Raw genomic sequence first — 15241 nt, 5'->3', positions numbered from 1 at the left:
TTCAGTAACTTTCTTTTTATGACGTAGGTCTCAAGTTCAAATCATTTTGTCCATTATCATGACAAGAACTTAGGACCTCACCATTGTTTGTCCCTAATCTTTTCAATACTACGTAGTTTTGCAACTGGAAATTTGGATTCCAAATCAGAGAAATGATAGAAAATGATGATATTAAATAACTGAAAACCTAAATCAACAATGTTTATCAAACTTCCAAAAAGATTATGGGACAAATGTTCAACATCTTCCCTCAGTCAAGAAAATGTTGAGCATGATATGTTACATAAAAAGATTAAAAATTTCATTGCCGGTCCTCTAGTTACTTGTTGCCTTCGTCAAACAACAGAAGGTAAGCAAGTATTCGGTGGCACCTTGTTGAATTGAGGTACATAGTTACCGAAAAGCAAAAAATTCTCTCGAGAACAAAACTTGGCATTGGAGTGGAATCAATCTCTTGATTTTTTGAACTTCTTCGACTTTCCTCCGGACTTTCCTCCTCCTTTGTGACCTAAGTACTTGTCAATATCCTCCTCCTCACCATTGTTTCCCCCCTTCCTCTTCTTGCCTCCGCTCTCCTTAATTTTCTGGAGATGTCAAATGTAGAACACGTTGAGCACTATATCTATTCAATGGGATACATACCCCGTAAATGAAACAAAATCCTTGAGATTGATATGTAAACAAAAATCAAAAACATCAACTTGGGAAGAACAGTACCATCTGGGCTAGTCTTTTGGCCTGTCCGACACGTTCCAACAGTAGCAAGACTTCCTCTTCTTGAGCAGAAAATTCGGGTAACTTTTTGCCTGAACAGTAACCAATTGTAAGCGTAAAAAACACTCGTTTCGATATCCCACCAGACAAGCATGGGAAACTATAGCTTACCGATAAGCTTCTCTATCTGTATATACCACTCCAACTCATACTGGTTCACTAGAGAGATTGCAACCCCAGATCGTCCAGCACGAGCAGTCCTTCCAACTCTATGGATATAATCCTGTGATTCATAATAGTTAGCAAACAATGGCATAAAAAAAGAAAAAAAGAATAGCACAGTTCTTCAAATAATATATCCCCTAAACAGAACTAAAATATATCATTTTTCTTCTTCCTCTTTTTATCTTTTTATTCCTTGAATAGGTACGCTTACAGGTTAAGCAAGCATGCTTTCTGCAAAGCATTACAAGTATTATATAGAAAGAGACGAGGGGCACGGGGGGAGGCAAGGGAAGCCGTTCTGTATCACTGACTAGTAATGAAGTCTTCACGTATTAATTGTCGTCCACTACCACTAATTAACTTTATGACAAACTTTTCGGGGTCGTACTGGTAAAAACTGTGCAATGCAGCCATAACAATATTGGGTTTTAGATGGAACAAAAACGCAACAAATATATTAAGACCCAAATAGTAAATAGCAAGCCTAACCTTAGAATTTGTGGGAATGTCATAATTAATAACCATATCCACTGATGGAATATCCAATCCTCTACTAGCCACATCAGTGCAGATAAGTACATTACATTCTCCAGCTTTGAACATATTTAAGGCTCCAAGCCTTTTTGACTGCCAGAAATAATACATGAACAAGGTTAGAGAAAACCTTGAAATATAAGCCAAACAATGTGCTTCAAATGAAATTAGTAAATTCAAAGTACTTAATTTGATGTTATATACCTGGCTCATGTGACCACTAATTGGGATGGCCCTTATGCCAAGATTTCGAAGCATCAAAGCCAAAACTTGTGTTGCATCGCATGTGCGGGTGAATACCATAGTTGTACACTGAGACTTCTCTGTCAGAATATATACAAGATAGCAATCCTGTGATCACAATAACTGTGAATTTATAAGCAAGAGAGACAGACATTAACAAAAAAAAGGCATAAATGCTAGGAACTTCGTGAAAGAAAGAATGCATGTCATGATTACATCTTCAAACTGTGTCCGGATCTTGCACCAAATATTTGATGTGCCTCATTTATGGTGCATACCATGTATTATGGTATTTCATAAATTCACCAACGAATTCAACAATTCATCTATAATTATAATATTGTCATGCATGCCCTTCCGCTCCCCAGGCACACATGCTTCAAATCATACCTTCACTCCAGGATGTCCCCCAGATATATTAACCAATTCAGAAGCTACTATAGCCCAAGTTAAACCTACTGGTCTTGACATTTCTTTATTATCTATAACCCCATATACTAATACAGATCAATGTTTTAAGAGAAAAAGGCATAACATCAGGCATTGTATTTCTTTTCTATTTATAAAGAAACTAATTTGCAGTTGCACAAGAGAAAATACAAGTTACTGGATCTGGCTTCACAAACAACCAAGGAAATAAAAGCTCAAAGCAATTAAAAAAATGCTTTCCCAAACTGCTGAATGACAACTATAATAGAAGGATCTTCTTTCCTAATCAAAATGTTGACCAAAATATCTTCGTGATAATTCACATACTTTTATTGGAAACTATTAGCAGCAGTCCGTGCCATAATATTATCTGTATATGACTCATGAGCAACATGACATGTCCTGATTATCTAACTGAGTAGACGAATAACATTGGATTAAAAATCATATGAGGAGAAAAATAGCAAGACAGCGAAAACCTTGTACTTGGCTGGCAGAAAACGATACTGCTGCTTTAGCGTGTCAACCGTCGAATACTTAGACGCTACTTCAATCTGAGATAAGTCAAGAAATGCAGTTGTTTTAATACTGGAAGAAAAAATTTGAATTGTGCAGAATGAACATGGTCCAGCAAACACTTTCATCATACCTTCACAGGGTTCCTTAGGCAAGCCCTTTGCAGCTTCCGAACCTGCAATGTTACAAGCACAATTCTGTTAGCTGATGAATAACTTTTGGAATATATAAGGTTCAGAGGGCAAGCCTCCGTCATATACGACTCATCTGTTTCCTATGTGTTGCACTCCAATGCAACACCAGCACAATCTAATTGGTGCCTTTCAAGGACGAAACTAGATACATTGTTAACTACTAAACTAAGGCCAGCTCAACCCAAAAACCTAAAGGCTCGTTTGGCAAGTACTTTTAAATGACTGAAAGTGCTTTCTGCTAAAAGCACCAGTTATGTGCTTCTTGCTGGCAGCACTTCAAGGGCTTTTGCAGAATTAACTTGTATTTTTACTAAGGTTTGGTTCCAAAAATATTTTATCTAAAAGTGATTTCAGTCGTTTAAAAGCACTTGCCAAACAAGCCCTAATATTACAAGCATTAGGAATCTGCTTCCATAATCTGTAATCTATATAAATTATGAGAAGCACAGATCGTCTCTGCTAAGAAGCAGGAAGGAAGTACAAGAACACTTGAAGTACAAAATGCAACCTCATATAACTGTAACAGCAGCATAAAAGAATTTTTCTTCATATGCAGGCTTCTTAACATTCCTTTTTTTTTCTCTTCCAAAAAAGTAGTGAAATTACATATATTCCTTTTATTTGCTGGTGACATAAGTCCAATTAAAAAATTGATTTATGGTACTTGACGTGCAGAGAAGTCATGACACAAAACTAAAACAATTGCAGCAATACAAACACTTCCATAGATGCTTTGAATTAGTTAGACATGTACCTTTTTAGTCATAGTAGCAGAGAATAAGTATGTCCTCCGATCACGAGGGATTTCATTCAGAATTTCATCAATTGACTTTTCAAAGTCCTCATTAAGCAACCTGTCAGCCTCATCTAAAACCTGCTCCATTGGATATAAGAGACTCAGAGTATTTCTAACCAAGTCTCAGTCATGGGACAGTCGAGGTTATATCACACACAAGTACAAATTGTTCTAGATGATCGTATAAGATAATGTTGCTAGTCTAATGGATGGGAAAGAAGATGCAAGAAATATTCCCAAAAAATGTATGACGGGAAACGTTGTTCTATGTTTAACAAATTTAACTAACTACAAACAAATGATAGACCAAAACAAAATATATTTCATGTTTCTTATTAAATCTAAATCATTTTTTCAATGATCTTTTCATTATGTAATCCCATGTTCGTCTTGGCTGACCTCTTGGTCTTTTTGTTCTTACTTTTACTAGTCTTGCATCTGCCAACAACTACATCTAGTGGTCTACCTTTTATATGCCCAAACCACTCTAACCCATTTCTAAGTTGTTATTCAAAGAAACAACTGAACAGATGACATAACAAAAATAATTCCTACCAAAAATTTCAACGTGCGAAGAGAAAATCCTTTTGTGTTGGATAGATGATCCATGAGGCGTCCAGGTGTCGCAACCTGCAAGAGAATACCTATTCTTTTAGAAAAAATTGACATGAAACCCAAAGGCATTTCTACAAAATTGTTACATAAGCTATTTGTTAAGTAAAATAACAACTTACAACAACATGTGGCCGCTTTGCAAGATTGATAGATTGTTGCACCATGTCCACTCCTCCAACAAGCTAAAACAATTAGGTAAAGCACTAAGTAGCATTCAAAATGTTTAGAATAGTTAATTCAATAAAAAGCTTCAATTAACAACTTCAAATTGTTAGCTTCCAGAGCATTAGAAAAGATAACGTCTCTGTACTTTACAGGCCTACATAAAGCACCAACACATTGACACTATAAATTGTTCAAAAACATTCGTCCTAAATATGAAACAAAACTTTAACAAACAACAAAAGAAGCTACTGGTATATTTTCATTAGTTTTCACCTTTTAAAAACTGTAACAATTTACATTTTCATCAAATTACCACGACACTACATACACAAAAGAACAAAGCTCATACAATGCATAACATGCACTTTGCCAAGCTAGTAAACTAAAAACATCAATTGCTCACCACTGCACACTTGACGCCAATCTCGGACCCCAAAGCTTCAAACTGCTCGGCGATCTGAATTGCAAGCTCTCTGCAGAACACCCAAATGAATTTCAACAATACAAAACAACAACAAATTTTGTTTTTTGAGACATATATCTTCCTATAAACATATCATTCAAGTCGCTTAACTGACCTCGTTGGAGACAGAACGCAAGCGAAAAAGGATTGTGGAGTCTTTATTAGTTCTTGCAGTATAGGAAGCGCGAATGCGCCGGTTTTACCCGAACCCGTTTGTGCAAGTGCGATCAAGTCCTTTCCTTTATACCCAAAAAATCATATATACAATCAGTAGCCAAATATATACAAAATCTATCTGTAAATGCAAAGCAAGCTCAAATTTTATTGATAGAAAAACTGAAGCAAATGCAATGAGAGAGCGACCGGACCTTCGAGGGCGGCAGGCATGGATTCGACTTGAATTGGGGTAGGGATTGTCCAGCCCAATTTCTCACAAGCATCCACCAATTCGTCGCATATCCCCAAATTCTTAAACGTCGTCGTCGTCGTCGTCGTTGTCGCCTCCTCCTTCTCTTCGTCGGTAGCCGCCATGCTGTCTCGGTGCCGGATTTGTACTTCGAAGCAGAAACAGCAGCGTGTTAATGTCAGCTGAAGCTGTAGGTGTGTGGCGCGAGAGGTTGAAGTCTACGGGATTCGGCCGTTAGGGTTTTTCGTTTTTCTTGCGTCGTCTCTGCCTCTGGTGCGTGAGGGTTTAAGCCGACAAATAACAAGGAGATTATATTATGTCTACTTACAATTTTACCCCTGATAATTTATTCATTTGGCCTTATTTTACTTTCTATTTTTATCTTTCAAATTCAAAAAGAAGTGATTTTTTTTTGTTTCCAAAAAAAAAAAAAAAAGAAGTAATTTTTACACACTTATTATTTATTATTTTTGTATCAAATAAAATAAACAAATTAACGACTAAACAAAATAAAAATTGAATATGTTAGAATACAATTAAATATTTTTAGCAATTTGTAGTGATCGATTAAAAACTGTGTATCGGTTTAGTAATCTGTAATAATGTTAATTTGCAAAATAGTCCATTGATTTATGCAAAATTTAGAAATTCATATCGAGCTTCAGTAATCAATACTTAACAATACGCACAAGAGTAGTGTTATGTATAGACCTATTTTTGTGTTTTTATTTTTGTTGTCAGTCAATAGATTTGTGTCAAGGGATGGCAAATTGGCAATAAAACCACCCGAAGAAAGATATGTGTTACAAAAAGTAAAATTTGAGAAAGAGTAAGATTGGGCCGGAAAAAAACTGGGCCATAATCCATCACTGGGCTAGATAACAGCTGGGCCAAAATCCATCATTGGGCTTAACCAATTTCATCGTAAGATATGTGTTTAATATTATCAAACACATACCTTGCATAACCAATTAGATCATCTCCAATGGTTAGGCTAAAAGTCAAATTTTTTAGTCCGGAAAATTTATCTTTTAGCCAAAAAACGATTCTAGCCTAAAATTTTAGCTCGGGATTATTAAAGAATGAACTTAGACTATTTTTTTTGTTAAATAAATTTTTTTTTTAAAATAAATATGTAGACCCAATAATTACAATAGTTAAACCTTGAAATTACCTCAACCCAGAAATTATTGAAGAATTTGTATGCTCAGTGGAAGGAGAACTGAAGAAGCAAAAGAAGCAGAGCTGGCTATTCGCTGCAGAAAACTCTCAGCTCTGAAACTTGTGCTTCTTCCACTTCCACTTCCACCCACCTATTCCGCCATTGTTACATGCAGAAGCTACCTAAACCCAAAACCCATCTCTCTCCCACCATGCCCAGAAGAACCCACAAACTATGGCGGCATTCAGTATCTCCACCTTTCAAACCACCCCAACCCCGAAGTCTCATGCTTTTCTCAAAAGGGCTTCTCAGAGATCACCAGAGACATCAATGGAAGAGCGCTACATGGATTGTGCGTGAAGGGTTTTGTGCCTCTTGGTGTGTTCAGTTTTAATACTTTGGTGAATATGTACTCGAAGTTTGGTCGTATTGGTTATGCAAGGTATGTGTTTGATAATATTCCTGAGAGAAATGAAGCTTCTTGGAACACGATGATATCGAGTTATGTACGAGTGGGGTTGTATTCCGAATCGATTGGATTCTTCTGCGAAATGATTGGCTGCGGTGTTAAGCCAAGCGGGTTTGTCATTGCTAGTTTGATAACTGCGTGTGATAAGTCTGCTTGTAGGTTTAGTGAAGGGTTGCAGGTCCATGGTTTTGTGGTTAAAATTGGTTTGTTTTGTGATGTCTTTGTTGGGACTTCGCTTTTGCACTTCTATGGCACCTATGGTTTTGTGTCTTCTGCTCAAAAGATTTTTGAGGAGATGCCGGAGAAGAATGTGGTTACTTGGACTTCTTTGATTGTTGGCCGTTCAACTAATAGAGATTCGGAAGAAGTTATAAACATATATAAGCGTATGATATATGAAGGAGTGTGTTGCAATGATAACACATTTGCTATAGTCATTAGTACTTGTGGGATGCTAGGGAATGAACCATTAGGTCATCAAGTTCTTGGACATGTCGTGAAACTCGGACTAGAGACTAGTGTTTCTGTAGCAAACTCTCTCATATCCATGTATGGTAGCTGCGGAAATGTAGAAGCGGCCTGCTATGTCTTTGATCAGATGGATGAGCGTGATATAATCTCATGGAATTCGATTATTTCTGCAGATGCACAAAATGGGCTTTGCGAAGAATCATTAAGGCACTTTCACTGTATGCGGAGTGTTAATAAAGAGGTGAATTCCACAACGCTTTCGACATTGTTGACAGTCTCTGGTTCCTCAGAGAAACTGAAGTGGGGCAGTGGAATTCATGGCTTAGTTGTAAAACTAGGGTTGGAGGCAAATGTCTGTGTTTGCAATACTCTTTTAAGTATGTATTCGGAGGCTGGAAGGTCCAAAGATGCTGAGTTAGTTTTCCAAAGAATGATAGAGAAGGATATAATCTCATGGAACTCGATGTTAGCATGCTATGTGCAGAATGATGAGTACCAAAATGCCTTGGAACTTTTCTCTGAAATGCTTCGGATGAGAAAACCAGTAAATTATGTGACTCTAACAAGTGCACTATCTGCTTGTCCGAACCCTGAATTTCTCATTGAAGGCAAGATTCTTCATGCTCTTGCAGTCTTTGCAGGCCTACAAGACAATCTGATAATTGGCAATGCACTGGTTACAATGTACGGCAAGTTTGGTATGATGGTTGAAGCAGAAAAGGTGCTGCAAATAATGCCCAACCGAGATCAAGTTACTTGGAATGCCCTCATAGGTGGTTACGCTGAGAGCAAAGAACCAAATGAGGCAATAAAAGGTTTCAAGTTCATGAGAGAAGAAGGAACTCCAGCAAACTACATTACAATAATCAATGTCCTTGGTGCTTTTCTGACTCCTGGTGATCTTCTCAAACATGGAATGCCCATCCATGCGCATATAGTTCTAACAGGATTTGATTCGGACAAGCATGTGCAGAGTACCCTCATAACAATGTATGCTAAGTGTGGTGATTTAAATTCAAGTAATTCCATATTCAATGGATTAGCTTTCAAGAACTCTATCGCATGGAATGCGCTCATATGTGCAAATGCTAATCATGGCTTAGAGGAAGCTTTGAAACTTGTAGTGATGATGAGAAAAGCTGGAGTGGACTTAGATCAGTTCAGCCTTTCTGTGGCACTTTCTGTTAGTGCAGACCTGGCTATGTTGGATGAAGGCGAACAACTTCATGCCTTGGTGGTTAAGCTTGGTTTTGACTCAGACGATTACGTTGCAAATGCTGCCATGGATATGTATGGAAAATGTGGGAATATGGAAGATGTTTTGAAATTACTTCCCTTGCCAACCAGCAGGTCACGATTATCATGGAACATTTTGATATCGTCTTACGCCAAACATGGGTGTTTCCCGAAGGCTAGGGAAGCTTTTCATGAAATGCTAAATCTTGGCTTGAAACCAGATCATGTTACCTTTGTTTCACTTTTGTCTGCTTGCAGTCATGGGGGTCTGGTGGATGATGGTCTTGCGTACTACAATTCAATGACCACAGAGTTTGGCGTCCCACCAGGAATAGAGCATTGTGTGTGCATGATTGATCTTCTTGGACGATCTGGAAGGCTTGCTGAAGCTGAAAATTTTATTAAAGGAATGGTTGTGCCTCCAAATGACCTTGTGTGGCGGAGCTTGCTGGCTGCATGTAAAATCCATCGTAATGTGGAGTTAGCGAGGAAAGCTGCAGAACATCTCCTAGAGCTAGATCCATCGGACGATTCAGCTTATGTTCTTTTCTCAAATGTGTGTGCAACTACTGGTAGATGGGAGGAAGTAGAGAACGTAAGGAGGCAGATGGGATCGAGAAACATAACGAAGAAGCCTGCGTGCAGTTGGGTCAAGTTGAAAACCGAGGTAAGTAAATTTGGGATGGGAGAGCAGTCCCATCCACAGACAGAGCAAATTTATGCCAAGTTGGGAGAGCTCATGAAGATGATTAGAGAAGCAGGTTATGTCCCGGATACCAGCTATGCACTGCAGGATACAGATGAAGAACAGAAGGAACAAAATCTTTGGAACCACAGTGAGAGAATCGCCCTTGCTTTCGCATTGATCAATACTCCAGAAGGTTCACCAGTTAAGGTTTTCAAGAACCTTCGTGTCTGTGGCGATTGCCATTCTGTCTACAAGCATGTTAGTGCAGTAGTCGGGCAGAAAATCATATTGAGAGATCCTTACCGGTTTCACCATTTCAGCGACGGCAAGTGTTCTTGTTCTGACTATTGGTGAGGAAGCTAAATAAGAACCTCGATAACACGGTACTGATTAAAGAGGGCATCGTTACTTCGGCACCAAGCAATAGATAGGTTTGAAATCCCAATTCTTCCAACATGTATTGGGACTTGAATTCTTTTGTACCATATCTCTGTACTCTTATCTGAAATCTCAATTAATTTTATGGGAACATAAGTTGAAATACTAATTTGTGGACCTAATTCGAATGCGAATAGTTTTGTACCCTGAAGTTGACATGATCCGAATTGCAATTCGAAATTACGTCTGTGGAAATTGCAAAAATTGTAAGGGATTGGCGAATTTGTCAAATAAGTGAGCTTATCAAAGAAGTGAAGCTAATGCATACTGGAAGCTTGCAGTTATTGAAGAAAAAGCCAGAGCCACAAGCATGTACCATCGTTAGAAGCGAGTAACGATTAGGTTTAACAGCATTTTACAAAATAAGCACAATAGTTGAAGAAGGAAAACCCGAAAGCATGTTTTGCTAGAACAACAAAGCGGGGGGACTACAAAACTCCCGAAAGCGTGAGTACTCTGTAGTCTGGTTGCTCTGAGCTTTCCATTTCTCTTGGTCCCAATCTACTCCACTTCGGCCAAGTAATCTTCTATTTCAGCTGGTGTAAGTACTCTGCAACAACAGAATCACAACAAATATTCATAAGCAAATGCAGCATCCCAACTAAAGGGTGAACCAATTTACACATTCTAGTATTTCGTGTCGAATAAGAAAGGAACCGACAAAAATTAAAACTAGGAAACTAGTACCATATACTTTAGCTTTTGTTTTTCTTTGGTTTTCCATTTTAATCAAACCTGCCGGTTAGAAATGCATCAACTTATGTTATGCGGTTTACAATCGTGCATTTACATGAAAACAACTCTGCATTTTATGTTATAACTCATGCAAGTCTACATATCCGTGGTCATGGTTGGACTACTGCTTGCATGTTGCTAAGTGAGCCAGATTAAAATTTTGTCCTGGCTGAAACTAAAGCTAAACTATTACTCAAATAAAGCCGATGAAAATCAGCCCAGATTTGCTTAAGTTCAAAGTTAATTTTTCAATCTGCCATATTTTAGCAAAAAACGAAAAGGAAAGAACTACAACAAACTAAGAATATATATAATGAGCAAAGTAACGGCAATTTATAACACACGGAAACTTGCCTGAATTTTTTGTCAGCACCAATTATGCCAATCTCAATGTTTTTCCCAGAGATTTGTCCTTCAAACCTAAAACCAAACGCAGAAAGAAACGTCATGAAAGAGCTAACTTATATTTGTATAGTAGAATACAGCTGTACTTGATATATGCATAAATTCAGGTCTGAATTTGTTTCATTTAGGAAGATTAAAATTAAAATAAAAAACTGAAGGATAAAGTGCATACCCTTCTTTCAGGGTCAATATTGCCGTGTGGACAGCATCATCAAGTTCCATGTCCTCAGTGTACCTACAAGAAATAGTCACATGAATCGTAAGCTAAATTCAAAGCAAACATAAAACTCAAGGCTGGGATAAAGAAATAAAATGCAATTAAAGGGTTAAAAGAAGTGACGAGGGCATGCTCCCGATTAGACATCCAATATAGGCTGTCAATAATTACTGAGATAAATAAAATAGAACAAAGACTACTCTTGCAAATCAATGACCATTGAGTTCCAAAATTTCGTTCAGCCTCCAACTTGATTCATAATTAAGTGTACAATGCAATTATGAGATGTTAAGCACCGTGTGGTTATTGCTTTAGTTTACAAATTTAGACAAAAGGAACATAAATCAGAAGACAGTTTCTATAATTGTTGATCCTAACGTGCCTTTTCTCAAGGAATGTTTTTGCATTAGAAACATTTTTCCCCATGGCAGAAGCTTTCCAAGAAAAGTAAGAACCTGATGGGTCCACCTACAGCATAACAAAAATCAGTCATGCAGAAATCCAATGGAAAATAGATATCGGAAAAATAAATACCTACCAAATCTTTAAAAGGTTGTGGTATGCGTGTGTATGTTTTGCCAACTAAATTATGACTTTTTCAGACAACTAGATTGCAACATTAATTGCTACTTAGCTAGGTTGAAGAGATTCTATGACATAGCCTGCCAGCATAAAAGGGGCATTTCATATACAAAGGAGGAAATGCGCATGTTACATATACTACCCTAAATTTAAAGTTCACATATTTCGTTGTAAATCAAATGATGTTGCCATATCTCACTTACATGATGAGAGGAGGTCAAAATGCAATGTTTTAAAAGCAAAAATGTTTCAACTGCAACTTTAGTACTGGAAACAGACAATTTTGGTACAGGAATTATGATTGAGTAGTACATTCAAATGTCACAAGATGAGAAATCAAGAAAGAAAAAACTGATGGCTAAGAGAAATATTGAAACACAAGAGCATAAAAACCGATGGCTAAGAGAAATATTGAAATACGAGAGCATGCTAATTTTAAAAAGAAAAGGGAACGCCAAAAGGAAAAAGGATTGCTCTCCTTGGACCTCTATAGTTTGTACTCAAAGACTCAAGCACACTTGTGCACCATACGTTTACACTAAGAGAGGACAGAATACACATACCTGAAATAGTTGTGGACCTTTGTCATCAAAGCCGGCAACCAGCAGTGAAACTCCGAAAGGCCTTACACCACTAGAAAGATGACAAAGTCAAATCAGAGTTTCTAAGGTGGGAAAGGACCTAAAGTTAGTGGCAGACTCAAGTTGAAAACACAAAACATACATTTGCTTGTGCACGAAGTCTAAGCATAAAATTACAATACTCAAGCTTAAGTTATCAAGATCAAAATCTTTCAAATTTTAAGTTCCCCAGGCATATTTTCAACGATAAATCATTTAAAATACTAAAAATTTTCAAATGATTAAATGATACTAAACTTCCCTTAACACATTTTAATATATAAGCAACTCAAGCATTAAAACCCTTCAATTTCTTCGAAGTTTGGACCAATATGGATGATTAATATGAGCAAGAACATAGTTAAGAATCTTAAAATAGTAAACTAGGTTGTGAGAAGAAAGATGATTACCCCGACTGTGTGAACTCCTGCATAACAGCAGCAACTTCCCTCACTAGTTGTGTGACAGGGATGGGTTCCTGTAAATACCCACCAAATCACATTGTAAGTTACGTTCAAAATAGACAAATTACAGTAATTGACTGAGTGACTAAGTAAAGTAATAAATCAACTTGTTTCAAGTTGAGACTCATTCTCACAAATTGGGGTAGAAGGTAGATATCACTTAAGAAAAAGATACTAGTTAGACGTAGTCCCAAAATACTAAGACTTCAATCCATTTGAAGCCCCATCCCATGACCAAAACAAATTCATATACTATGTTTAGAAGCTCAAAAAACAATAAAATTACCAAACAAAAAAAAAAATGCTTCAATGGTGTTGTGCACATTGAAGAGAATATAGATTCATATGGATTCTTCTAAGGAATGTAAACTGAAATTCCAATACTTAGCATATGCTCAAGGAACAATATCAATACTACGGGTAAGAATAAAGGTAATAAGAGATGAAAAAGACAGAATTTGAGTCATACTTTATACAACTGATGATATTGCTCTGCCTGTTTCCTACTTTTCCGAACCAGAACTCTGAAATCTGGACCCATGCCACTGCATGAAGAACAGTAAATTGCAGTTATTTTTATCATAGCTAAGACTTTCCATGGATCAGAGATTATTGAAGCATTATAGCAGCAACAACATGAAAGTAATATCAAACTAGTAATGTGAAACCTCAACTTGAAAAACTCAAGCATATAGCACAGACAAACCTGTAAACAACTCCAATGTTTGGCGTCAATAACTGAATTTTCTGAACCTGCAACCCAAAAACTTGAAAGGTTACAAGAAGTCGGAAGTATACTACGTGATTATCTGAGAGAACATGCCATAGAGGTGGAAAGAAAACAAACTCAATTTCTTAAATAAGATAGTTGATGAGATACACAAGCTATATATCAGTGCAAAAAGTTTGGAAATCCAGCACCAGCATGGAACTAAAACAAAACTGATGAACTGCATTCTATAAAAAAGAGTAGCGTAATCACTCACAGATGCTTCATCAACCAAGATAGATGGCAGTTTCTTCTCTGTTGCTATGACAACTCCATTAGCAGCTACAACAACCAGATAGATTTTTCTAAATAACAAAATCATTAACACTAACTATATGATAGATTTCCAAACTTAGCTGGCGTAAAAACCAAATCAATAAGCTGAATCAAAACGAAAAAAGATCCGGAAACTTTTCAGAAAGTTAAAGATATACACATTTAAGCAACAGATGGTATTTATGTTTAGCACTATAGCAGTAAGAACAATGATCTTTTTATATAACTAATGACTCCAATGCTGTCATAAGATCTTTCATTCCATGTCCATTAAAATTACCAACGGAAGCATGAGCCCCAATCTTGCATACGATAGGCATGTTGCTATCATAGTTGGTATATCATGAGGGTGGTCGCAATAATTTGAACCAAAAAAATGTACATTTTAAATTTTCTACTTTCAATCTCAATCATTCATTTTTCATACTACTCAGTACACCATTGAAGAAAAATTGCAATATAATTGAACTATCTACGTTTTAGTAAAATCGATATTTAAAACCTTCAGCTGCAAAAACCCTTGTCCCAAAATTCGTGACACATAGCCCACCGCACCAAACGACCAGAAAGACAAAGCCCCTTCCCATCAGTAACAAAACTATAAATTAAAAAACCTAAGCACTAAACTCTACCAAGTCTAACTCTTAGCTTCTTTTATTTCTCTCTCCTGAATGCACTGGTTTCAACCACACCCATTTTCTTCCCCTACCCATAGAAACTAAACGCCGCTTCCAGCCAATTTCATTTATCGTGGATCAATAAGAAAGTTCCATATGAGGTGTTGGAAACTCATTCCTTAACAGGAAATAATTTTTCATTCTTACCAACAATAACAACAATTCTAAACATTTGAGGCAACCACCGAACTAATATAGTTAATGTGTAATACCCTTTAACTCTTTCACACCAGTTTCAAACAACAATGAACAGATTGTTCATCTTTTTTCCTGACCAATTGAATCTGTCTACTTTCTTATTCGAGACGAACACTAGAATGTGTAAATTCAAACGTATCCGAATATAAAAACTTAGGGAAGGCATAACAGTTTGCGTACCTTTAATCCCTAACGACGTCTGGCCAGACCCAACCGCAGTCAGCGCATGCTCAATCTGAACAAGCTTCCCAGAAGGACTGAATCCCAAATAAACATAAAAATTATGCCCCAAAATAAATAATAAAAAAAAAAAACACGATTCCAATCAAACTTCTAATACAAAATCGAGTCCACAAGTCAAATACCTGAAAGTGGTAAGAGAAAACGAGTACTGGCTATCACCCATTGTGCTTTCCAACCCAAAAAATCCTGCGGAAACAGAGAAATCAGAACTAACCCATCAATTTTCAATTAAAAAGGACAATTAATTGTTGCTTGAGAAGTGAAGTTTTCAATTTCTAGTGAAAATTAGTA

At 36.9% G+C, this 15241-nt stretch overlaps 3 protein-coding genes across 3 annotated transcripts; 1 reads left to right on the top strand and 2 right to left on the bottom strand.

Annotated features, from left to right (window-relative positions):
- Nucleotides 1-180: 180 nt before the first annotated feature.
- LOC137729527 (DEAD-box ATP-dependent RNA helicase 10) lies at nucleotides 181-5567 on the bottom strand. Its single transcript, XM_068468501.1, has 13 exons — nucleotides 5263-5567; nucleotides 5010-5133; nucleotides 4835-4904; nucleotides 4386-4448; nucleotides 4207-4281; nucleotides 3610-3729; nucleotides 2795-2836; nucleotides 2625-2699; nucleotides 1678-1824; nucleotides 1429-1566; nucleotides 886-997; nucleotides 718-806; nucleotides 181-584 (listed from the first exon to the last, which is right to left on the bottom strand). Exons 1-13 carry the CDS (start codon nucleotides 5423-5425, stop codon nucleotides 447-449), a joined length of 1356 nt encoding a protein of 451 aa, XP_068324602.1. The 5' UTR covers nucleotides 5426-5567; the 3' UTR covers nucleotides 181-446.
- Nucleotides 5568-6503: 936 nt separating this feature from the next.
- On the top strand, nucleotides 6504-10144 carry LOC137728932 (pentatricopeptide repeat-containing protein At3g24000, mitochondrial). Its single transcript, XM_068467741.1, has one exon. The coding sequence runs from the start codon at nucleotides 6504-6506 to the stop codon at nucleotides 9678-9680; it is 3177 nt and encodes a 1058-aa protein (XP_068323842.1). The 3' UTR covers nucleotides 9681-10144.
- On the bottom strand, nucleotides 10005-15158 carry LOC137728935 (proteasome subunit alpha type-2-A-like). Its single transcript, XM_068467748.1, has 11 exons — nucleotides 15073-15158; nucleotides 14888-14964; nucleotides 13774-13838; nucleotides 13494-13540; nucleotides 13257-13332; nucleotides 12734-12801; nucleotides 12267-12336; nucleotides 11504-11589; nucleotides 11077-11139; nucleotides 10854-10919; nucleotides 10005-10314 (listed from the first exon to the last, which is right to left on the bottom strand). Exons 1-11 carry the CDS (start codon nucleotides 15111-15113, stop codon nucleotides 10266-10268), a joined length of 708 nt encoding a protein of 235 aa, XP_068323849.1. The 5' UTR covers nucleotides 15114-15158; the 3' UTR covers nucleotides 10005-10265.
- Between the last annotated feature and the right edge of the window lie 83 nt (nucleotides 15159-15241).

The sequence above is a fragment of the Pyrus communis genome, chromosome 3 (genome assembly GCF_963583255.1).
Source record: "Pyrus communis chromosome 3, drPyrComm1.1, whole genome shotgun sequence".
NCBI classification, from domain to species: domain Eukaryota; kingdom Viridiplantae; phylum Streptophyta; class Magnoliopsida; order Rosales; family Rosaceae; genus Pyrus; species Pyrus communis.
The sequence above is the reverse complement of the archived record's forward strand: the minus strand, read 5'-3'. Positions and strand labels throughout refer to the sequence as shown.

Excerpts from the sequence above, each read along its gene's own strand:
- LOC137728935 (XM_068467748.1), bottom strand. The coding sequence starts at position 15,113 with ATGGGTGATAGCCAGTACTCGTTTTCTCTTACCACTTTCAG. Across the intron at positions 14,965-15,072 it reads TTTTCTCTTACCACTTTCAG|TCCTTCTGGGAAGCTTGTTC; the intron begins GTATTTGACTTG and ends TTTGGGATTCAG. Across the intron at positions 10,315-10,853 it reads GGTGCTGACAAAAAATTCAG|AGTACTTACACCAGCTGAAA; the intron begins GCAAGTTTCCGT and ends CTGTTGTTGCAG.
- LOC137728932 (XM_068467741.1), top strand. The coding sequence starts at position 6,504 with ATGCTCAGTGGAAGGAGAACTGAAGAAGCAAAAGAAGCAGAGCTGGCT.
- LOC137729527 (XM_068468501.1), bottom strand. The coding sequence starts at position 5,425 with ATGGCGGCTACCGACGAAGAGAAGGAGGAGGCGACAACGACGACGACG. Across the intron at positions 3,730-4,206 it reads TTCGCACGTTGAAATTTTTG|GTTTTAGATGAGGCTGACAG; the intron begins GTAGGAATTATT and ends CCAATGGAGCAG. Across the intron at positions 807-885 it reads ACAGATAGAGAAGCTTATCG|GCAAAAAGTTACCCGAATTT; the intron begins GTAAGCTATAGT and ends GTTACTGTTCAG.